The sequence below is a fragment of the Ochlerotatus camptorhynchus genome, unplaced genomic scaffold, assembly GCF_037179485.1.
Source record: "Ochlerotatus camptorhynchus isolate MF236.1 unplaced genomic scaffold, CSIRO-AGI_Acam_v1.1 ptg000007l, whole genome shotgun sequence".
In the NCBI taxonomy this organism is placed as follows: domain Eukaryota; kingdom Metazoa; phylum Arthropoda; class Insecta; order Diptera; family Culicidae; genus Ochlerotatus; species Ochlerotatus camptorhynchus.
The window spans coordinates 2,532,171-2,557,177 of record NW_027040499.1 but is presented as its reverse complement, the minus strand read 5'-3'; the positions used below and the strand labels follow the sequence as shown (position 1 = coordinate 2,557,177).

The following is a 25,007-nucleotide window of genomic DNA, read 5'->3' as shown; positions in this document are numbered from 1 at the left end:
AGTGTCATTATATTTTGCATCACTGGCTCTACCTCTCACTGCATGACAAAACGTTCTGTCAGTGATAGTCGGTTGATGCGTTGACGAGTGTCGCGTGAGTGTCATTTCGTGACAAGTGGTCAAAGCATTGGCCTCCTACTTCCAACGTCAATGGTTCGATACCAGCAACAATCAATACGAAACTAACGATTTTAAATTGGCTCACCACTTTAGTAGCCTATTCGTCCCAAGCAAACGATTAACGTACCCTATTCTAGTTGAAATTCTATTACTACACTATGTTTGTTTTGATTCGCTATGAAAGTTTGACAGATAACATCAGGGGTGTGTGGATTCATGCAGAACATGCAGGGGTGAGTGAAATAGCTTGGGACTGCTTGGGACCGTTGTTCTGGTACTGAGTGAGCCAAAAATAATAATGATTTTCTTCGGGACCCAGTGGTCTTAGAGTTACCTCTATGATACCAGTCTGTGCCCCCATTCATTATTTTTATCAACATTATTTTTCATAAAGTAAATCTACACACTTAGAAATAACTAATTTTACATGTGACGGAATCCATCTTTGACATAAAAGATGAGACGTAAACAAACACGCCATGTAATATTAAGTGCTCCTAGACTGAAAAGTTCGTTGTTCGACGAAAAGTACGTTTGATTGAGTTATATTTCGCGTCTGTTATGACTCTCAGAGCACCTAAATTTACATGATTTTTTTTAATTGTGTAGGTAATTCCTTGTTGAGTCCACAAATGGCCGCCACGTAGGCTATACATGCACTCAGGGCTGTCACCTGATCGCTCAATGCGCGCAATGTACCTATTTTCTGAAATAAACAAAGTGAGAATCAAGGAAACACAAAGTTTGCTCGTTTTTCACCCTGCGCAAGTGTGAAGAGAGAGAGACAGATCGCTCTGAATGCTCCGACGCAAAGAGCGCTACCAACCGGTGGAAACTAACGATTTAAAATGGGCTCACTGCTTAACGACGTGTTCGGGGTATCATCCAAACCATTTGTGGGATAGTTTACCCATCCGGGATACAGTTCGTTTATGGTATTTGTTTATTAAGGTAGCCTATTTTCACCAAGCAAATCGTTTAAGGTACCCGATTTTCGTTGAAATTCTAGTACTACACTATGTTTGTTTTGATTCGCTATGAAAATTAGGCTGATAAAATGTGTAGTAGATTTTCCTATGTTTCGAGGGGTGCATCTATTAGCTTGGGACCGAAGATAGTACCAGAGCTGAGCCAAAAAGTTGAGCACGTTTCTTTGGAACCTGCTGGTCTAAGAGTTACCTCTATGGCGCTACTCAGTGTAGGGTTGCAAATGGGAAACCCAGCAAAAAGACAAAATTCTTCTTCGTTATGCCCTTCTTCATCTCCTATGCATGCAGTCGTGGTAAGAAAGGTCTGCAAAGAATTCAAAGAAGACATTGTTGTATTATATTCACTTCCTGCGCCGCACGGAGTGTACCGCTCATTGTGTGGATCGCTTTCTCACAGATTAGTTGGAAAAGAATGTGCGAAGTAAATGGGAGAACCACACACTCTTTGTCGAGTGTCGTGAGATGCATGCACTAAGTTGCTTTGCTAACGCTCTGAGGTGCATTCCAGCCCTGCATGCACTTCCACTTCGTATTTTCAATTACAAAAATCTCGGAAGTCGGTGCCCCATTTCACATGAAATTGCTTCTTCATGTATGCTGCAGTGCAGCAAAAGTGGAATAACAATTTGAACACGTGTCGTAGAAGCTGATATTGTGCACTTAAACTTTCGAAGTGGTTCCGAGAATAAGGATGTCACAGCGATTAACCTTAAATTCATTTCGCAATAACTCATCACGTAATTTTCTGAATCTTATGAGCTCAAGGGATCATCTACCAGGAATATTTAAAATATCAGTGAAAACTTGCCAAAATTCAGTAATATTTATGTTTATTAGATCTCGGCAAAATTCCCGTTTGTTAGCTAAATCTCGGTAAAATAAAAGGCCGAGCTGCTCGGTGGTACCCATCTTGACAAAAACATTTTAATGTGCAGTGCAGCGATCTATAGTCCTCGCATCAAGTGCTACACAGAAAAAAAAATATTTTGATATCACATCAAAGTGGATGCACTTCAATCAACAATCAATACGAAACTAACGATTTTAAATTGGCTCACTACTTGACTAGCCTTTTGGTCCCAAGCAAACGATTAACGTACCCCATTCTAGTCGAAATTCTAGTACTACACTATGTTTGCTTTGATTCGCTATGAATGTTTGACAGATAAAATGAGGGGTTCGTGGATTTTTCCTATGTTTCTATGGATGCATCGATTAGCTTGGGACCGAAGAGAGTACCAGAGCTGAGCCAAAAAGTTGAATAAGTTTCTTCGGTACCTTCTGGTCTTAGAGTTACCTCTATGCTTCAATCGTGTCAAAAATATGGTGTAATATTACTTACCAAAAAGGATAAAATTATCATTAATACAGAGCATGAACTGATATTACACTGCTTTTACTGCATTTGTTTATTTTTGTGGCCCTAATAATTACATGAGATTACATGTAACATTACATTACATGATTGAAGTGCATTCTGTTGGATGTAATATTAAAATTTATTTCTGCTGTGTATGCTTGCGAACAGCGTCATCCGTTGGTGAAGTGCATATAGTTCTAGAAGATGAACGCAGTCGATAGACTGACCCTGATCAACGGTAATCGGCATTGTTTAAACTGTTTCCCGGATGATTTTTTTTCCTAGGACCTCGACACACGTGCAGGTTTGGCAAAGGGCGGCACCATTCACTTTTCCATCCCGGATTCGGGGCCAATTCAGGTAGCTCCCGCTTTGATCAAGCTACACACTTAGAAAAACCTAATTTCACACATGACAGAATCCATCTTTGACATAAAGGATGAGACTGAAACAAACATGTCATGTAACATTAAGTGCTCCGATACTGATAAGTTCGGTACTTGACGAAAAGTACGTTTGATGGAGCTGAATTTCTAGTCTATTATGACTCAATTTTATGGTAAAATTGACGCTCGTATATGTCAGTCTCAGAGCACCTAAATTTACGTTAATTTTTCTAAGTGTGTATATCTGGATCAAGTAATGGTGCAGAGTGTCTACCAACGTAAATCTGGCTTCTGTGATGTATGTGTTTATTATTTCTCCCTTTTTATGGCACAGACCTGTTGGTCCATATTAATTAGCATTATTTGGCTGGAGACAATGATGCACGAAACCGGGATGTCAACTTGGAGCGTGCTGTTACTACACATTCAATCTAGCTCAACAGTAGCTCGCACAGCCGAGTCACAGGACTGCAACGCCTGTCATCTGCGAACAACTCGAGTGAACCAAATTTCTCTGGTGATCTGGTGCTAATTTGACAGCTCCTCCTTTTCCTCTATGATTAAGCTTGGTACATGTCACGCCACGTTACGGAAAAAAAAGATAGAGTTTTCTAGATAACGTTATAGGAAAGCATGATTCACGCAAATTGTGCTCGTCAATTCGAAAACAACTAAATCACTTTTTGGTTTTGGTTTTGAAGGCATTCAATTTGTTGCAACCATGCCGCATTTCATTCCTAGTTGAACACTCAGTCGGTTAACAACGTCCCGGTCTCAGTCGCGCGGCATCTAGTTTTTTTCGGTGTTTTTTCCGCCCGAGCGGTTTTTTCACCCCCCCATTGGGTGCCCCAAGTGGCCAGTGTGCAACAGAGGAAGTGGAATTCCATGGGCCGAGCCCCTTGGAGTTGCCATCCAGCTTTAGTTCACCCCGGTAATCCATCCGGTCGTCAAGCCATTTTTTCATCATCGTGCCGACCCACCAACACCAACCATCACCACCAGCAGCAGCAAACGGACCATCTAGCTGCACCGGCTGATAGGTTGTTTACAACCGGCATAAGTATTAGACAATACATTTTGCAAGTCCATTGCCTCCCTATTGTAGTTTAATTTTGCCTCGTGGCACGTGACTCTGTCTCTCACCCCTGGTAGGGGAGTATGGGTCATAGTGAAACAACTTTTTGCAAGTAGATATAAGTTTTTTTTTTTTTCGATTTTTTTTTTCTTTTTGATTTGTTCGTACGTCGGGCAAAAATTTAATTACTAGTAATTAAAATTAATTAATTAGTGAAGGTTTTAATTTTTTTTCCTTCTTAAGTGGTTGCGCACCGCTTTTGCGCAACACTTATGGCATCTTCCGATGCCTACGTTACGCGAACCAGATACTATGAACCTTCTTCGAAAGGACCATGGGTTGTCTTTTTTCGGCCCAAAAATAAACCTTTGAAAACCCTCGACATAACGAGAGATTTGCTGCGTAAGTATCCGGGAATCTTGGTACACAAAGAAAGATTCAACAAACTGCGTGTAGAAGCACCGACTTATGATGTGGCAAATAAAATTGCTGACCACGAGCTTTTTAGTTGTGAGTATAACATCTACATCCCTTCTCGAGATGTGGAGATAGAAGGCGTGGTCTCCGACGCGAGTCTGACTGTCGAGGACTTGAAACATGCCTCGGGAACTTTTAAAAATTCGACATTCGCTACCGCGCTAGTGTTCATTCCACAATTTGCTTTCAACGTGAACATTCAGTATCTGCCGTTCAGGCGTTCGGACGTGTTTTTTTCGCTAGTTCGGAAAATTTTTCGCGCGCTTCGGAAGGAGATGGACGTTGATGAGACGCCGCCCGACGCGGGTGGTTTCTCTACGGGCGCCAAGCCCAAGAGGAAGAAAACCGAAACCAAGCCTATCGTTGACGAGGACAAGTTGAAGCAGCAGTTGCTGAACAGCAACACATTCATCACGCTGCAGCAAAAATCCCAAACCACCACGGATCAGTCGACCACGGTGGTTTCCCCTCCGGGTGTCAAAACACCGGTAGTCACCACCCCGGTGGTTACAAATCCGGTGGTTTCCAAGCCGGAAAATCCCGCCGGAAAGGGAAAGCTACCGCCGCTGGTGGTCAAGAACATCGATTTCGCAACTCTCGTCGACAAGATGCACACATGTGATGCCATGCCGACGTACAAAATCACCCGATTTGGCACCAAAATCAACTGCACCTCCGCAGAGGAGTTCAACAAGGTGGAAAAGCATCTGAAGCGGTGTGGACTTGAGTACTACACACACGACAAACCAAATGAACGACCCTACCGGGTAGTGCTTCGTGGTCTTCCGCTGGTCGATCCAAAGGAGCTGCTGGGGCGCCTGAAGAACGAACACAATCTCACCGCCCAGGTGGCTCACATCATCAAGAGGAAGGGAGATTGTGCAGCCCTGGATGAGTCCTTCTATTTGGTGCACTTCGCCAAGGGGTACACCAACCTCAAGCAGCTGAGAGAGGTGAAACACATCGCGCATATCATCGTGCGGTGGGAAGCATACCGCAACAAACGGGCCGATGTAACGCAGTGCATGAATTGCCTCTACCACGGCCATGGAACCCGAAACTGTCACCTGAAGAGCAGGTGTAACAACTGTGGTGAAACCCACGCTTCAGAAATGTGTCCGACTAAGGACGCACCAGCGAAACGTTGTGCCAACTGCGGTGGCGCTCACTCGGCTACAGACCGTAGCTGCCCCAAACGTGCCGAATACATCCGGATTCGGCAACAAGCAACAACCACGCACCAGCCGGGACGGAAGGAAGTCAAAAAGGTTCCTGCGCCTGCTCCGAACCCAAAGGATTTTCCTCCGCTGCCGCCCAGGCCGAAACCCGACGATGACCAACAATCTGCCGGGAATAAACAACCTCGTATCGATCCTCGCACCAGAGCCGGTGCGCAAACCACAACGGATTCCTCTTCCGAGGAAAGCGAAGACAAGCTCTACAGTTCTGCCGAGCTGTGGGCCATCTTTAGCGAGTTCTGCGATCGTTTGAAGCAGTGCAAGAAAGGTACTGACCAGGTTAAGGTCATTGGTGAATTGCTCTGCAAATATGGGGTCAACTGAGCCCCGCAGCATGCGAATTGCCAATTGGAATGCTCGCTCAATAAGAGCGAAAAAGATAGAGTTGGGCAACTTCCTTGCTCAACAAAACATCGACGTAGGAGTTATCACCGAAACCCGGCTCAACCCAAAAACAAATTTCTCCCTCCCTGCTCACACGATGATCCGGCTAGATCGCCCCAACTCAACCGGCGGCGGAGTAGCTGTCATCGTAAAACATGGCATCCGCTATGAGATCGTACCACATCCGAAAACAACAATCGTCGAAGCAATCGGCGTAAAAATACATGCTGTTGATGGAGACATCGTGCTGTTTGCCGTCTACGTACCGAGGCAGTGTGCAGACAGTAATGAAACAGCAAAACTCTTCGCGGAAGATCTCCAAAAGCTCACCGACAATAGAACCGGCTTTGTGGTAGCCGGTGATCTCAACGCCCGCCACACCTTATGGCGAAATCACAACTGTAACAAAAATGGCACCCTCCTTGCAAACCACCTCAGCTCAGGTACGTGTGACATTCATTTTCCAGACGAACCAACGTTCCTCTCCCCAGCCGGAGTAACATCCACCTTGGACGTGTTCCTATCCGACCTGGCACTCTCGAAACCAGTCACCCATCATGAATTGAGCTCCGACCACTACCCGGTGGTGTGTGAACTGGATTTCAACCCAACAACAGCACCGGTATCGATGAGACGAGACTATCATCGCGTTAACTGGGTGGCATTCAGTCGCCTGGTGGACTCACGACTTCCCGAAGATATGGATCTGCCATCCATCGAAGCCATCGACACTCAGCTGGAAGCTTTCGAAAACATCGTACACGCTGCAGAAGAGGCTACTATCCGTTGGGTACCGGTGAGACAACAATTCACCACGATTGACGTCTACACCCGGCAATTGATCCAGCAACGAAACACCGTCAGACGGCAATTCCAACGGACCGGATGCCTTCTGAAAAAACAAGAAGTCTCCCACCTCAACAGCCAGATTGGGGACCGGATGGCGAAGATCAGGAACGAGCAGTTCTCAAGCAGCATCGAACATATGAGCGACCACTCAAGGCCGTTCTGGAAGGTGGCCAAGGTCCTAAAGAAAAAACCAGCAAAAGTTCCACCACTGAAAGACGACACCGGAGGCATCCTGGTATCCCCATCGGAGAAGGCCAACGCCATCGCTAGCAAACTCATCGAAGCGCACAACATCGGTGCAGGCATGGTGAGTCCCCACGAAGCTGCGGTGCAACGTACCATCAATCAGCTCAACGAACAAGTCGACGATGTGCCGTTCGACGGTCAAGTAACCGAGGATGAGGTGCGTGCAGCAGTGAAGCGCGGCAAAAACATGAAGGCCCCCGGCAACGACGCTATCTTCAACCTGGTTCTGAAGAAGCTCTCCAACAAGGCGTTCCGTTTCCTGGCAGCAATCTTTACCAGATGCTTCCAGCTAAACTATTTCCCGACCAGATGGAAGACAGGGAAGGTCATCCCTATCCCAAAACCGGGGAAGGACCCAACTGCCCCATCGAGCTACAGGCCGATCACGTTGCTATCAGCAGTCAGCAAGATCTTCGAACGGCTCATTCTCCAACGTCTGATGGAACACATCGAAGAGCATCATGTCATCGTGCCGGAGCAGTTCGGCTTTCGGAAGGGACATTCAACCGTCCACCAACTGGTCCGAGTGAAGAACACCATCGAACGGAACAAGGCACTCTCCACCAACACGGCTATGGTACTCCTGGATGTGGAAAAGGCCTTCGACAACGTCTGGCACGACGGGCTAGTCCACAAGCTGGTGCAAGCGAACTTCCCGGCCTACCTCGCGAGAATGGTAAGAAATTATCTCACAAACAGAACATTTCGAGTACATCTTCCAGGTGCTGCTTCGGAACTCCAAGAGGTCCCAGCGGGTGTACCTCAGGGCAGCCTTCTGGGCCCCATCCTATACAACATATACACCTCCGATGTTCCACAACTCCCTGCTGGATGCAGCCTCGCGCTGTATGCAGATGACAGTGCCATCATGGCCAACGGTAGATCCCCAAACATCTATCGGTATCGGCTTCAGCAGGGCGTAACGGCGTACGTCTCGTACCTGACCAGCTGGAAGATCAAAGTGAACGAAACCAAGAGTCAAGCCATCCTCTTCCGACATAGACCAGCATCAAGACTACTACCTCCAGCCGACTGCCTCATCCGAGTGAACGGCCGGCCTGTGGAGTGGGCAAACGAAGTCAACTACCTCGGAGTCACCATCGATGACAAGCGAATCTATCGTACCCACACCGACAACCTCAAGAACAGATGCATCGCGCTATCGAGATCGTTGTACCCGTTGATAGCACGACGGTCTAGGCTGTCGCAACGGAACAAGCTAGCAGTTTTCAACATGATCATCGCTCCGGTGGTCAACTATGCCATGCCGGTGTGGGGTACGTGTGCTGAGACCCACAAGAAGAAGCTACAAGTGGTCCAAAACCGGCTGCTGAGGACAATACTGGATGCCCCGTTCGGCACGAGGATACGTGATCTACATCGAACCGCAGGATGCAAGACGGTACAGGAGCGAATCGATGAATCGTTTGGAAATTTCAACGAGAGTGCTACACTCTCGGAGCATCCGCTCATCCGAGCGCTGGTAAACTAGGGTATGCAATATTAGGTTAAGTAGGTTAAGTAGATTATCAAATTCACAGAGATACATGAGTATCCAAACACACAATTATTCCCAAAGAAAAACAAACACATACATCACTGATGTAAAATGAATGTTAACTAAAGGTTGAAAAAGTTAAACTTAAATCACTTAACTAAATATCATGTACAAATAACAAAAAGATTAAAATAAATGAAATGAAATGTCAAAAATACCGCGCTAGTGAAGATACTGGATGTAAGGCAACTGCATTCAGCATCTTTGCTAGACGGTAAAAAAGTTTATAAACATTCAGACTCGTTCCGGGTGACTTTCGCAGGTTCAGTTCTCCCAAACTTTGTTAAAATTGATGGTGCTTTTTTTCCGGTGCGACTGTTTGTACAGAGGGTATATAATTGTACCAACTGCAAAAGGCTGGGACACTCGGCCAGCCATTGCGGCAACAAAACTCGTTGTGGCAAATGTGGTGAAAACCACAAAGAGGATTCTTGCCACAAAGAATCAGTAAAATGCGCTTATTGTGGCGAGAATCCTCACCCTTTGCAGGAGTGCCCGATGTACAAGCAGCACTCCGATAAAGTGCAGCGTTCAATCTTTGGACGCTCCAAGCAGTCATATGTGAAGTGGTGAAGGCTGCATCAGCCGTCCAAGATGAAAATCAATTTTCGATTTTGTCAGCTGAAGAATCGGACTCTGACTCATCCGATGAGAGTGACTCTACGGTGGTACACACACCTTTGAAAACGAACGGATCCTCAAAACGAAAATGCTCCTCCACGAAAGTGCGCCGTAAGAAAACAAAAGTCACCTCCAGAAGATTGGCAAATTTCCAGGGTAATGGGGATGAAAAAACGAAACCGAAGGCTCCTGCTGAACCAATCCCTGGATGCAGCAGGAATTTTCCACCATTGCCCAAAAAAGATAAGAAAAATAATAAAGCTGCTCCTCAAACTTCTCAAAAGAAATCCAAGTCCGAACGAGGTTTGCTAGCTTTTTCGGACATTGTGGAAATCATATCAAATATGTTCAACATACAAGACCCTCTTAGAAGCTTAGTTTCTGCCTTGCTTCCAACATTAGAATCATATCTTAAGCAATTGACTGTTTCATGGCCCCTCCTTGCATCAATCATATCTTTCGATGGATAATTCGTCGAACGAGGTTGAAGATATGATCACTGTGCTACAGTGGAACTGCCGTAGTCTAGTGCCTAAACTAGACTCGTTCAAATTTTTACTTCACAATTCTGATTGTGATATATTTGCTCTCTGTGAAACATGGCTTTCTTCCGATAAAGAACTCAACTTCCACGATTTTAACATTATACGCCTGGATAGAGACGATTCTTATGGAGGAGTACTTTTAGGGATCAAAAAGTGCTACCCTTTCTACAAAATTTCCCTTCCTGCTCTATCCGGCGTCGAAATCGTTGCTTGCCAAATAAATGTGAAGAACAAAGATCTTTGCATAGCTTCAGTATACGTTCCACCAAGAACCTCCATTAGCCGTAGTCAACTCTGGAATCTAGTTTCGATTCTTCCATCCCCAGTATTAATTCTGGGTGATATGAACTCCCATGGTACTGGGTGGGGCGATCTATATGACGACAATAGAGCGGCTATTTTTTACGATTTATGTGACGATTTCAATTTGACTATTTTGAACACTGGTGAAGCGACACGTATAGCAAAACCTCCGGCTCGAGAAAGCCGACTCGACCTATCTTTGTGTTCAAGATCGCTATCATTGGATTGTCAGTGGAAGGTTATCAATGATCCCCATGGTAGCGATCATTTGCCAATCATCATTTCAATAAAGTGTGGCCCTCACTCTGCAGAACCATCTCGGGTTCCATTTGATCTTACAAGGAACATCGACTGGCAGAAATATGCAACGGCGGTGACAATCGAGGTCGAATCAATAGATGCGCTTCCACCATTGGAAGAATATCGATTCCTAGCCGATTTGATTTACAAAAGCTCACTGGAAGCACAAAAAAGAAAAGTTCCAAGTGCACCCTTTAAAAGGAGACCAGCCACACCTGGTTGGGACGAAGAATGCACAAAATTGTATGTAGAAAAATCTGATGCTTTCAAAGCTTTTCGTAGACACAAAACCTCCACTTACTTCGAGGAATATTCAAAGCTTGAGACAAAGCTGAAACAATTAATCAAAGCAAAAAAACGCGGTTATTGGCGCAATTTCGTCGAGGGACTCTCACGAGAAACCTCAATGAACACCTTGTGGAGGGTGGCTCGCAACATGCGTAACCGCTCATCTTTCAATGAGAGTGAAGAATACTCCAACCGATGGATATTCGATTTCGCTAAAAAGGTCTGTCCGGACTCAGTTCCAGCACAACATATTCTTCGAGAAGCGTCTCCTAGCGGCGGCTCTCTGGATAGACCATTCTCAATGCTGGATTTCTCTATGGCTCTTCTTTCATCGAACAACTCCTCACCGGGAAGCGATATGATTAAATTCAATCTTCTGAAAAATCTCCCAGATATCGCTAAAAGACGCTTGCTAGATTTATTCAATTCCTTGCTAGAAAACAACATTGTACCGCCTAAATGGAGACAGGTCAAAGTAATAGCCATTAAAAAACCTGGCAAATCAGCGTCTGACCATAACTCATACCGTCCGATTGCTATGCTTTCGTGCATTAGGAAATTGTTGGAGAAAATGATCCTTCGGAGACTCGATCACTGGGTCGAATCAAATAACTTGCTATCAAATACACAGTTTGGGTTCCGCAAGAGTAAAGGAACAAACGATTGTCTAGCGCTGCTTTCCACAGATATTCAACTGGCCTTTGCGCACAAGGAGCAATTGGCTTCAGTATTCTTGGACATTAAGGGGGCTTTTGATTCAGTTTCCATTGAAATTCTGTCAGAAAATCTGCACAGATGTGGACTTTCTGGAATTTTAAATAATTTCTTGTACAATTTGTTGTCAGAAAAGCAAATGAACTTTTCTCTTGGAAAACTGACAACTTCCAGAATTAGTTACATGGGCCTGCCCCAAGGCTCATGTCTCAGCCCTCTTCTTTATAACTTTTATGTCAAAGATATCGACAACTGTTTGGCAGAACAATGCACGCTAAGACAACTTGCAGATGACGGTGTGGTGTCCGTAAGAGGTCCACATGCCATGGACTTGCAAGGACCACTGCAAAATTCCTTAGATAACTTATCTTCTTGGGCTATGAATCTAGGGATCGAATTCTCGCCGCAGAAAACTGAACTGGTAGTGTTTACTCGAAAGCGGTACCCAGCCCAAATGCAACTAAATCTTTTGGGCAGAAACATTACTCAATCATTGTCTTTCAAGTACCTTGGGGTCTGGTTTGATTCAAAGTGCACTTGGAATGCCCATATTACGTATTTGAAGCAAAAATGTCAGCAGAGGATCAACTTTCTCCGTTCAATTTGCGGCACATGGTGGGGTGCTCATCCGGGAGACCTCATAACGCTTTATAAAACAACTATTCTCTCTGTTCTAGAGTACGGCTCTTTCTGCTTTCTCTCGGCAAGAAAAAGTCACCTAATAAAATTGGAACGAATTCAATATCGTTGTCTGCGTATTGCTCTAGGCTGTATGCACTCAACGCATAACATGAGTCTCGAGGTTCTGGCAGGAGTAACACCCCTCCAGAACCGTTTCTGGGAGCTCTCTCTCAGAATACTAATCAAATGCGGAGTGACGAACACACTTATAATTACTAATTTTGAAGAAATTCTTGGGCTGAACACACAATCTCGATTTATGAGAATCTACCACCACTACATATCATCAGATATGTGTCTTCCTTGTTATACTCCAGACCGTGTTCACTTCACCAATCGCAGTTCCTCAATTGAATATGATCTGACCATGAAACAAGAAACTCATGGGATTCCCGATCAACTTCGACCTATTATTATTCCGCGTATTTTTACTGAAAAGTACCAACAAGTCAATTGCATGAAAAGATATTTTACAGACGGGTCCCGTCTCAATGGATCCACTGGCTTCGGTGTCTTCAATGAAAACTCTAGCGCCTTCCGCAAACTTCAGGAACCTTGTTCCGTTTTTGTTGCTGAGCTGGCAGCAATCAACTTCGCATTGGGGATGATTTCCAACATGCCCGCAGACCATTACTTCATCTTCTCGGATAGTCTCAGTTCGATTGAGGCTATTCGGTCGATGAAACAAGGTAGGCACTCATCTTATTTCCTTTCAAAGGTAAGGGAGCAGATGTGTGTGCTGGTCGAAAGATCATATATGATTACCTTTGTATGGGTCCCCTCACATTGCTCAATCCCAGGCAATGAGAAGGCGGACTCTCTCGCAAAGGTGGGCGCGCAGGAAGGCGAATTGTATGACAGGCAAATTTCACACGATGAATTTTACCATTTAGTGCGTCAGAGTACCTTTTCGAGTTGGCAAACCGATTGGGACACTGGAAATCTTGGACGGTGGTTACATTCAATTATTCCTAATGTTTCTTCGAGAGCGTGGTTTAAAGGCTTGGGCTTAAGTCGTGACTTCATTCGCGTGATGAGTAGACTTATGTCCAACCACTACTCGCTAGATGCTCATCTCAATAGAATAAACCTCGTGGACAGCAACATCTGTCGGTGTGGAAACGGTTACGATGACATCGAACACGCAGTTTGGCAATGTACGGATAATGACGCCGCCAGAGAGCGACTTTTGAATACCCTCGAGGCCCAAGGAAGACAACCCTATGTTCCTATCAGAGACGTGTTGGCAACCCGTGATCTCTGCTATATGCAGTCCGTTTATGTTTTTCTTCAAATGTCTAGTATAAGAATTTAATTCCTTTTGTCTTTTGTCTCTCTTTATTAGTTTTTGTTTGTCTTGTCCCCCCGTCTCGATGAGTCTCATCGTCGCCCACTGGTCACCCACCATAGCCGGTCGAACTCCGGACGAAGCTAGAACAGCACTACCGTTCATACTGGCGACAACGCTCTGATGAGACAACGAAACCCTACCCCAAGCTCCTCCCCTGATCCTATCCTTCGAAAATGTACCCTTCTAACCTCGAGTAAGCCGCGAGTAATCGGCCCAACTCCTACTAGACATAGAATTAAGTGAATTTTGTTACACACAGTGAACAATGAATGATCGGCTCCGTAAAGCTAACGCGATCGAGCCTTCCAAATAAACGAACTAGATAAAAAAAAAAACCATGCCGCATTTAATGTTACATGGTTGGAGCTTAAATATGTTATGGATCACCAGCACTGCTGATGTTTTCGGCAGTTTCAAGAACTGGATCGCATTGCAGGAGGTTGAGCCGAGTAGCTCGACAATTAATCATTTTGTTCGACCATTTTCCACAGAGATGGCGCTGTTCTGCTGGTAGGAAGTGATAAAAACCCCCATATAAAAATTGAGAGAAGTGGGAATAATTCGCTTTCGGTGCATATTCAGGTCAAAAAAAGTGAACGCCAACCTAAAGAAATTAATCAGGGACTTTGTCGTTCAGTTTTTTCCCGGAAATTATTGTTAAACAAGCTACAATTAAATAAAAATGATTTTTCCCCATACAATTTTACCTGCTTTACTACCAGTCCCCAGAGAGCCAAAACAATTCAAATTTGAGAGAGAAATTCTCTCTCACGACCTCAATTTCTCAACATGCCATGTATTTTGTTGACACTAGATTTGTGATTTCCCTTTCACAGATTACAAAATAGAGTACCTGACACTACAAAAGCTTTAACATTTGAAGTCCCTCCTTTTTTACATATTCTGCGCAAAAGATACTTTATGCCCCGCCCCATACATAAAATTCGGCGGGAAATTCTGTGAGGGGTGAGCTATTTTGTGTGCAGAATGTGTAAAAAAGGAGGGACTTCGAATAATAATCTAAATGCATATATAGAGGTACCAGACATGTTTTGCACTGCAGTGTCCTCTGTGAACAATTACAGGAAAACAGATTGTGTGTAGTGTCCGATAGATGTCACCGCAAACAGCAGTGACATCTGATGGAACATGAATGCAGAAGCTTGACAAAATGATTAATTATTTTGGCTGATGTGGACCCTACACGATTGCTTTTATTGACAATAATCGTATCAATATTGACGTCAATACATCGGTATTGACAATATTTCTGTATTCACATCATCAATATTAATGTCAATAATTCCCCTTCGCGTCAATATATTGATACTTGTGGGGTTTGCTTGAAATCCCTGCAAAATTTCTGTTTGATCGTTAAGATTTGTATACTTCTTTAAAATAAGCATGTGATTGATTCATACAGTTTGGATTACCCGAAAAGAATCAATCAATGACGGGACGGGAGAATGTTACTTACCAAGAAACGTAGTACAGCCACCCGGCGACCGAGAACAGCCACGTGTTGACAGTGTTGAAGTGTTGCCAGTTCCGCGCGTACAGAAACAGCAACCTCTGCGCGTGGAACGGTGCCCAGCAGACGAAGAACGTGATCACAACAGCCGCTGTAGGTGGGTGGTGAAAGGAATTTTTAATTAGAATACCAATTGAACAAGTAATAAATAGAGAAAAGGAAAGGATAACAAAAGCAGTTGAAACGTATATAAAATCCCACCGTGAAAAGCCGGCGGGTGGGTGTTTAATTTTAATGACACAATTAATTGGGCTGACCCGCACGCTGAGATCCCTTTATCGGTGGATGGCTTGTTGCTACGAGTGACGATGCTAACGCCCAAAAAAAAAAAAAAGAGTGCTGTGTTCTTCTCTAATGAGCGAAACAATGTTCTGAGTTGAGCAACTGCGATCAGCGGTGATTCGTTGTATGGGAATAATACAAATGTCGACTTAATTAGCTGCTGAAATTCACTTTTATCGCCATCGTCAAAACCCTTTTGGGTCGTCGCCTCCGTCGGACGTTGAAATCCATCCATTAATCTACTCCTTCAACGAATGGGATATAGTTGAGTAAATTTCACTTTCCCTACTCCGAGGAGAGCGTCGTTGTCATAATTCAGCTATAATGGGAAATTTATCCCATTTAAACGAAAAGTTACTGGTACGAGCCTAGGAGTGATCTAGGGACGTAGCAATTGTCACAATGGTCCTTTTGGTGTTTCGCAAGCGGAACAAGTGTTGAGTATTGCTAACTTTTAAATCTCCTCAACAATTATTCATGTAGGTTGGTTTTTGATTTATTGCTCTAAAAAATGATAATAGTTCATAATACTGTCCACTTAAATTGTAAACAATAGCAACGTGTACTTAAGCATAAGAAAAGTATGATAATGGTCCCAAGGGTTTTTTTATGAAAAATTTGCAATTTCGTAAATAATATTCAAGTGTGAGATAGCGTTATTTACATAAAAATTAAAATGTTTGTTTCGACCAGGTCGAATTATCGTGAAAGGTTTTTGTTTGACAGAACTGTTTTTATAGGGTAGACGTACCAGTTATGGCTATACGTTCCCATTATGGTGTGTTCCAATTATGGCCTATGGAATTCCATAGGCCATAATTGGAACATACCATAATGGGAACGTATAGCCATAACTGGTACGTCTACCCTATTTGTTTTGCCCAAGAAACAAAAACGCATTGGCATGTGTTGTTAATTTTTTTACACGTATATTTTTAGTAGGTGACAATTATAAGAATCGATGGGAGAAGATTTATTTGACATTTCGTAACAAATGAAAGTACAAACCCTCTTGCACGACGACCCAACCTCGTCAATCTTTCCGTAACTCGATTTCCCATCTTCACGGCTCAACAGTTTTGTTTTCCCGGTTGTTAATTTTGAAAACTCTCAGAAGAGGGAAACAACAGGAAACAATTGATTTGATAAAATGAGGGTGGGGGTGGTTTGGATATTTACGATTTACATCGTCATTGGCACGGCTCGGTTAGGAGGGAGGTCCTGGATTGTTGGATGGCATTTTTCACGGAATAGCCAGGGGTCGGGGCAGTAGAACGGAATGGTGAGCGGGGAGAAATTCGTGTCGGGTTGTAATTTGTAATGAAAGAGTTTGGAAACTTTCGAACAATTAAGTTAATTTATTGCTGGAACGACGATAGGTGGGAGTAGGAGTCGATTCGGCTGACGGCTTGCAGAGGCTGCATTTAAGAAGAGAGATTTTCAATTCGGCATGAAAATTAGAGCTGACAATGTGACAGTTTCCCATGGATGGCCGAAAGGTATGAATTGTTTGCTGGCAATTTGAGGTGCTTAGGTTCTTGAAAAATTTGAATTTGCTTTAGTATGTATGTTCAATTTCTATATGCCAGGAAAATTATTCACTTGATGGAAGGTTGATGCTAATTCATGTGTTTTCGAGTACGCTTATAGACTTAAAGAATACACGTGGTGTGGTAAATAACTGTTGATCGTTTTCAATTTTCAAGATATTTATCTTGATAAATATTGAATTCCTTGACTTTGTTTACATCCTCTCAGCACCGCTCACAAATAGGCGGCTTTTGACGTAGGACTACGTCTTTGATTTCTATATGGGGGTACACTTTGTGAAAACCGAAAATGGAACATGTAACAAATTAAGAAAGGTTTTGAACGTTAATAACTCAGCTGCTCCTGGTCCAATTTCAATAATTTTATCACCAATCGATCAGAAATATGGCTATACATCGCATAACAACGCTTCCGAATGTTGATTTTCAACAAGAAACTATTGAAAAACTGGTAAATGTCCAGCATTGTCCAAAAGCGTCGAAATAACTAACAAATCCATTAATTACCTACATGCATATGCTGCTTCCCCAGCACAGTCGTCAGAGAGTAGTAAGTAGACGATACAAGTCGAAGTGGCATTCGCCTCCGATCCTCGGGCGCGTGCGAAAAGGGAGGATGGAATTGCGTAATATTTCGCACACTCATCGCCATATTCAGAACCAAACGCAAATTCTTCGAGATAACCACCATCCGTCGTCTGGCTCGCCGTGGCGGTGTCTGACGTATCTCCGGTCTGATTTACGAGGTGTGCTGAAGGTGTTCCTTAAAAATGAGATCCGTGAAGCTGTCACCTACACTAAACACGCCAAGCGTAAGCGGCCATGGATGTCATCTACGTTTTGAAGTGACAGAGACGCACTCTGTTTGGTTTCGGAGGTTAAATCATCACCAACTTTGGCAACAAAACGGCTCTTTTCAGGGCCACCAAGCTTATTACAGTAAAGAGTAGGAATAGAATTCATCTGCCTGTTTGTCCATATTCAGAACCAACGATCACACAAAATGCTTATGTAATCAAACTGGAAGCAGGGGTACAAATTAATTTGATCAACCTTGATCAACTTTGAATCGCCACGGCCGGATATTTTCGATGGAAGAAGCAACAATCTAGCATCTAATTCGACGAAGACGGCAGGAATAATTTGTGAAGCCGAGTTATTTACGAAAGAGAGTGTGGATGAAGAGAATCGATCAATGTAGATAGGACCTATTGAAAAGTGACGCGAGATTTTTTTTTGTGTACTGAGCTCCAATGCAACCGATGCCAGGGAGGCAGCTCCCACACCTGGACCCTACCAACCGACCCATCAACTCAACCGGGGACCAACGGCTGTACTTCCCGAAGGAAGGCGTGATCAGAGATGTTATGCCTTAGAACATGCCGGTGACGCCCACTGAGGTTGGACCCAGGCCTGCTGGGGTGAGAGCCCAAGCAACACCATTTGTTTCTCAGCGAGTAACAACAACCTTAGTGTGACTAATAGACGGTCTAAATTATGAACAACGCACCGCGTATAAAACCTCATTGTACCTTAAAAAGCGCAGAAGGTGGAGTCTCTTTGCAACTTATGTTTGTGGCATAAGGTGTTGCAATTAAGGTGCATGTAACATGATATTTGAATGACACAAGTTGTAAATGAGTTTTTAACTGACTTAACTGCAATGTTTCACTGAAATTTTTAAAACAGTACTGTGATGTTTTCGAATACATGTAAATGACATTCAAGTTAACCACGTAAATGTATTGGATATTTTTGTGAGGTGATACGAAAAAAGCATACTGCTGTTTTTATATAGACTGAAAAATCAGAGATTGTCATCGTAGAAAAAAACATTTTAATAAAAGTATGAAATTAATTATTTTAAAATATTGATAACTAGTGCGTTTTTTTTAAACGCGTATAGTTTTATGGTGAAATTACACATTTTGCTTCGATTAAATATGTACGCCTTCAAAAACTTAAAAATTGATGCCACAAATTTGCAGCTTAAAAGTATGTTGAAATAAAAAATCGGTCTCTTAAAATATATATTTATATTCAAACTATTGGAAAACATTACAGCTGTAATAAGTATTACATGTTTTTATGTTAATAGGGAGTGAAAGATGAATAAATTGAAAAATAAGTTTGTTATGTTTATTTCTGGTGGATTACATATGGCTGCCAGTCTTAACAACAGCATTCTGATTGTGTACATTGCGGGTCAACATGTTCAGTACAATCATATTTATTTGTATGTGCGGTTGTGTTTGCGAATCTGATTAATTTTTGGTTTCATTCTAACCGAATGAAATTGGCATAATGATGAGTACTTAAAACTCAAAATTATGTTTAAAAAAAAAGTAATAATCATTGGGATGGTCAGTGGTCACTGTAAATAATGTACCCAGGCAAGGCAGCCAATTACCGACAAGATATTCTGACAAGCTGGTAGATGCCACACCAGCATAGTTAATTTAAAATAAACACTTCGCAAGTAACAATCAAGGCCTAATAAGTGATCAGCATTTTCAAACCAAATAAGCGTTTTTTATGCAGTACCGATAGATCATATTAATTAATATAATTACAGAATATTTTTTAGCTGACAGAAAGTTTATTGAATGCAGAAACTAATTTGACGAAGTATTTTATGCATCTATTTAAACTTAAATATATATTTTTTTAAATAAAATAAATGTTATACATTTTTATCAATTAAAAAACAATCAATCAATAAGCAGTTAAATAAATGAAATAAAATCAAATTAAAGAAGCCTGTAAACCAATTGAAATTAATGACTTAAAATCATAAACTGCCACTGTTTTTACTGAAAAATGCTAAAACTTTCATAATTTCGTCATTTTTGAACAGAAAATTTTTATCTATCTATTGAAATAGAATCGCAAACTCCTCAAGTTTTGATGAGCATTGCAGTATTAAAAAAAAACTTATGATTCTGAAAATATTATGAACTAAAAAAGTGTAATTTTTTGACATAGGGGGTTTGAAAATCAGACAAAAGTTCACCGGTTCGATTTTTTTTTTCGGTACGTTTTAATTTTTCTAATAGGAAGCCATCCACAAATTATGTAAGGGTTTTTGAATGATCATTAAATCTCTGTAAAGTTTGCAGTTCGCAACCCTTCCCCCGAAAATCTTTCTAAGATGTTAAAATTTTCAGAAAATCGTTAGATATCGATTTGGGTAAACTTTTACATGCATTTGCGCATTTAATGTATTTGGAGGTGTTTTGGCATTAAATCGCTTATGATAAAATTATCTTTTTCACCTACTAAATTGTATGTATGGAAATGTCAACCCCCCTCTCCCCCCATTCCGTTACTAAATTTGTGGATGATCCCAAATGTTGGAAAAGATATAAATAATCCAAGAAAATCATTTTTTTTCCAAAGATTTCATAGAAAATTAGCATGCAACAATACGCTTTCAATCTCATCAAAGAAAGTTGGACTCCCAACAAAACCGAAAGGTTGATTTTCTGAGTCCATCTTTGTACGACGATGTCTGAGAAAAAAAAGGAACTCGAGAATATTCTCTAAAAAAAAAGAGAAAACTTGAGCGGTTACGGATTCCAAAGCCGGTCGTTGAAGATTAGTAGTAGAACTCGTATGACTCCCGGAAACAAGAAACAAAAGTTCAACTCCAAATAAATATACCATGCTAGCTGCTGCGTATCATCCAATTCTGGTCAATACATAAATCCTTGCTCTTGGTCATTATGATTTATTATTACTATTCAATAATTAGTGAATGGGATCGATATTTCAACGCTTAGAGTTCTTACTTCAAACCCTAAAGACTCAAACTCCCAGTTTATTGCGCGATAATTAAAGCGATTTCACTACGTCAATTACGCAAACCATAAGACTTCTTTTTCATAGTCATATAGTCATCATTCACTGATCTTTAAAAAATAGCTTATAATTATAAAGCAAAATTTCTATCGAAATTTTGACAAAATACAAATCAAAGCCTTCACCTGAACAACATTACACCATAAGAAAATAACCAGAATGGAGTATTTAATATAGTTCTTTAATGTCCTGCACCGATAGCAAATCAAAACGTCCTCTCATTACCATTAACAAGTGTAAAATTCTGAATTGATTTAATTTTTTAATGTTTGGAATATTTGTGAACATTCTCCATTATAGCAACATAGTTTCGGCCGGTAGTGTACGGTTCATCCAGATATAATCCAGCTCACTGAACTGTTGCAAACATGTTAAATAGTACGTTACAATAATGTAACTATTTTTCAAGACATCATGAAAAGTTAACAACAAGTATTTTTTACGTTGCAGATGAGTGGATTTTAAAATTAATTATTCATATTGAACTGCAACAAAACCGCAACGATTTGTCAACATAACTGCACCATTACGTATTATCGATGGTATCCATGTTCCATTTATGTTGAAAATAAGTAGCAAATGCGTAGTTTGAACAATCATAGAATTGGTTGAGTATGTGCGTGCTTTAAACGTCACTTGCCAGTAGCAATGTGACATCGAGTGATAGCGACATCGGGGCAGCTCCTCCGTCAGCAGCCATTAGGTTTCGGCATTTTGAGCCACTAGTTCTGGCAATCCTAGCGGGTGGTGCCGTTTCCAGTTCGCCAGAAGTTCCGGCATATATGAGCACAGTCTCTAACGGATCCTCAACGACCACATCAACATATTTGCTGCCCCCAGCTCACGCAACAACCAATCCATCGTCACCTCAGGCTTCTCACCGTTCTATTTAGCCCTTTGGAACACCCGGTCGGTTGAGAGACTACGGCCACGCCAGCCGCTATTGGCATCGTCTTTAGTTACAATCGTCCCCCGCCATCCGAAATCCTATCGTCCTCATCGTGGTCTTCTATTTCCTATGCAGATGTTAGCACATGCATTACGATTTCTCCACTTTTGCCAATGTTGTCCAAAAACAACATCAATGTTACTAGATGGTTACAACAAACCTTTACAGTGACAACTTGGTTCAGTTGGTTGCAAAACGAAGTTTGAAAACATATAGATTCATACGCTTAGTTGGAACAAGATTGCAAATAGGTTCTTCAACACATCTTGGTTCGTCAACTTTTTAGTAACATCATGAAACAGTTGCTCAATAGGTTCAAAAACATATAGTTCACACTCTGTCGCACCAAAGTTTTAAGGAACATAATATTTTATGGAACTCTCATTCAACAAACACAACACAAGATAGATTTGTTGCTCAAGTGTTTAATACAATATCACGTAACATATAACTTCATACCAATTTGAGTGTAACATGTTTGCTCCTCCCATTTGAGGCATGATTTGACAGGTCATCCAAGCAGTACATTGAAACAGTTGAGTTTCATTATTGTAACCTGAAGTAAATGAAGCATCAATGTTGAAACTTAGTCGTATCAAGATGTATTTCCTGTACCATTTAAAGGATTTCTGGGCAACTTAAATAAAAAATAAAAGAATTGAGATGTTTTCTGTGTTGCTTGGGAGGTAATCACGCTAACCACCGGCGCCGATATCTTTCAAAGTGATATCACGGCGAATAAGATCGACCCAAATTTGAGTTTAGTTATCTCAGAAATAAGAAATAAAGTGCAGGAACTCAGCTATGAGTTTGTCATGTTTTCCCAGGTTTTACCAGGATTTTCCAGGGAAAAATTCCCGAATTTGAGAAAGGTAAAGATTGGATTCACTCAATCTATTGGTACTATTCCGAGACTGAATAAAATTTTCGTCAATTTCCTCATTTTCTGGCAGATTTTTTAGGTTTTCCACAGGAAACCATGAGACAAATTTACTCATCGCTGAGTTCCCGCACTTTTGGCGATTATGAGTGAACTAAACTCAAATTTGGGTCGTTTTCATTCGCCGTGTACGCAAAAGGAAAAGAGCCAGTGTCGCTACTTGATAGCAAACTACTCATAATGGGAGGAGTCTTTGTAGCTTGTATACCACTTGGTTGCACATCATTCTGCTTTAACCTGAAAAGATGTAAAAGAGCGCTGCTGTATGGCATTAGCTCATTCTCTGCTTGATCGTCAAGCAGTTCAGTTCGGTATTAGCTCGCTCTCTCGAGTTGTTTGAAAAGTTCGTGGCGATAGTGTTCACGCTCTCTTTCGCGGTTTGTCGTGCGTGTGTGTGTGCCCCGAAATGGGGAAGCATCGGTCGCGAAGCCCGGCGCCTACCTCGAACAGGTTTGCTGTTCTCCCCATGGATGGGAATATCCAGCCAGCTGTGTTGGAAAAACGCAGCAAGAAAAGAAAGAAGAATCGAGGCCAGTCCGATGTCACTGCGACGAACGCCAGCGACATCGGTGATTTCGGCGACGCCATCGGCAACGAAAATTCTGCCGGCCCGAGTGCGGCAAAAGTGAAGATACCTCCATTGGTAGTGAAAAATGCCCATCTTAATGAGCTCATCGCAGATCTAGCGACGCTGGGCGTTAAAGCCAAATACAAGTTGGGCAGAGTCGGCACCAAGGTGGTGCTCCGTACCAAAGCGGAGTATGACTTGGTCGTCGCGCACCTGAGGACTTCCAAGGTGGAATTCTTCACCCACGACATTCCCGGTGAGAAGCCATTCAAGGTCGTCATTAGGAGCCTACCAAACTTCGACCCGAAGTTTATCGAAGCTGAAATCAGAGACCGGTACAAGCTGGCCCCAAGTGCCGTCTATCGGATGACAAGGAAGGACGAAAATGTGAAGGCGTATCCGGATAGCCTTTTCCTGGTACACTTCCAGAAGGGAACGGTGACGCTCAACGCGCTGAAGGCCATCCGCTCCATCAATTCCATCATCGTCCGCTGGGAGCCATACCGTGGTAGCCATCGTGATGTGACTCAGTACCAACGGTGTCTGAACTTTGGACACGGCACCCGCAACTGCAACATTAAGCCACGCTGTGGCAATTGCGCTCAAGACCACGCCACTTCCGACTGCCCTGCGGATGGAGCCGTGGCGTTAAAATGCGCCAACTGTGGTGGTGCTCACCAAGGTTCCGACAGACAGTGCTCCAAACGCGAGGACTTCAAACGCATCCGAAAACAGGCGGCAACTAACAACCAACCAGGACGCAAGAAGGACAAAGTCCCGGCATTTCGGACGGAGGATTTCCCGCCTCTTCGTGCTCCTCAGCAAAGGCAAGAGAATTCGCGGGTGCATTCCGCTCAAGCAACTTCTGGTGATTCTGCTGGCCAAAACTCTCCATCCCCCCTGGATTCTGGAGACAACCACCAGCGCAAAACAACAACCCCGATCTGTTCTCAGCGGATCAACTGATGGAAATTTTCGTCAACATGTCCGGTGCTCTTCGTAAGTGCCGCAATAAACCCGAAGAGATCCAAGTGCTCGGTAAGTTCATCATCCAGTATGGTGTCTAAACCGCTAACCATCGCTACCTGGAACGCTTGCTCTGTAAAAGCAAAACAGATTGAGCTTGCCGACTTCCTCCGCAAGCACAGCATCGACGTGGGTCTTCTAACCGAGACCCATCTAAAGTCCGGCGACAGCTTCTGGTTGCCTGACCACAACATTATCCGGCTTGATCGCACCAGCTCCAGGGGGGGTGGTTTAGCGGTCATCGTCAGAAAGGGAATCAAGTTCTGCACTCTGCCCCACGTCCGCACTTCTATCATCGAGGCCGTTAGTGTGGAGGTGGAATCACCAACTGGAAACGTCCGGTTTATCGCTGTTTACTGCCCACGCCAGTGCACCGCCAACAATGGACTAGGAACTCAATTCAAGAACGACCTGACCGCCATCACTCGTACTAGCTCCCGATTCATCGTTGGGGGCGACCTGAACGCCCGCCATGAAGCTTGGCGGAACAACCAGCGGAACCGGAATGGATGTCTATTGTTCGACCACGCACAACATGGACTGTACACTGTGCAGTTTTCGGACGAACCAACTTTTATCTCTCCGGCGGGAAATCCGTCCACCCTGGACTTTTTCTTGTCAAACATCGTACTATCCAAGCCGGAGGCGCACAACGATCTCAGCTCCGATCACCAACCGGTGGTGACTGAAGTCGGTGTCAACGTGGTTCCTGCTAGAAGCTGCCTGCGTAAAGACTACCACCATGTCAACTGGGTGCAGTACGGACGAATGGTGGACAGCAACATCGATGAAAATCCACTGCTCGACACTGTAGA

At 43.0% G+C, this 25,007-nt stretch overlaps 1 protein-coding gene across 3 annotated transcripts in view; it reads right to left on the bottom strand.

The window, feature by feature from the left end:
* CapaR (Capability receptor) overlaps positions 1-25,007 on the bottom strand; it is a 531,594-nt gene that overhangs the window by 134,435 nt on the left and 372,152 nt on the right. For all 3 annotated transcript variants that reach the window (XM_065217358.1, XM_065217375.1, XM_065217367.1), the window contains exon 8: positions 14,963-15,107. In XM_065217358.1, the coding sequence (XP_065073430.1) occupies positions 14,963-15,107 (145 nt within the window). The remainder of the gene's footprint in view (positions 1-14,962; positions 15,108-25,007) is intronic.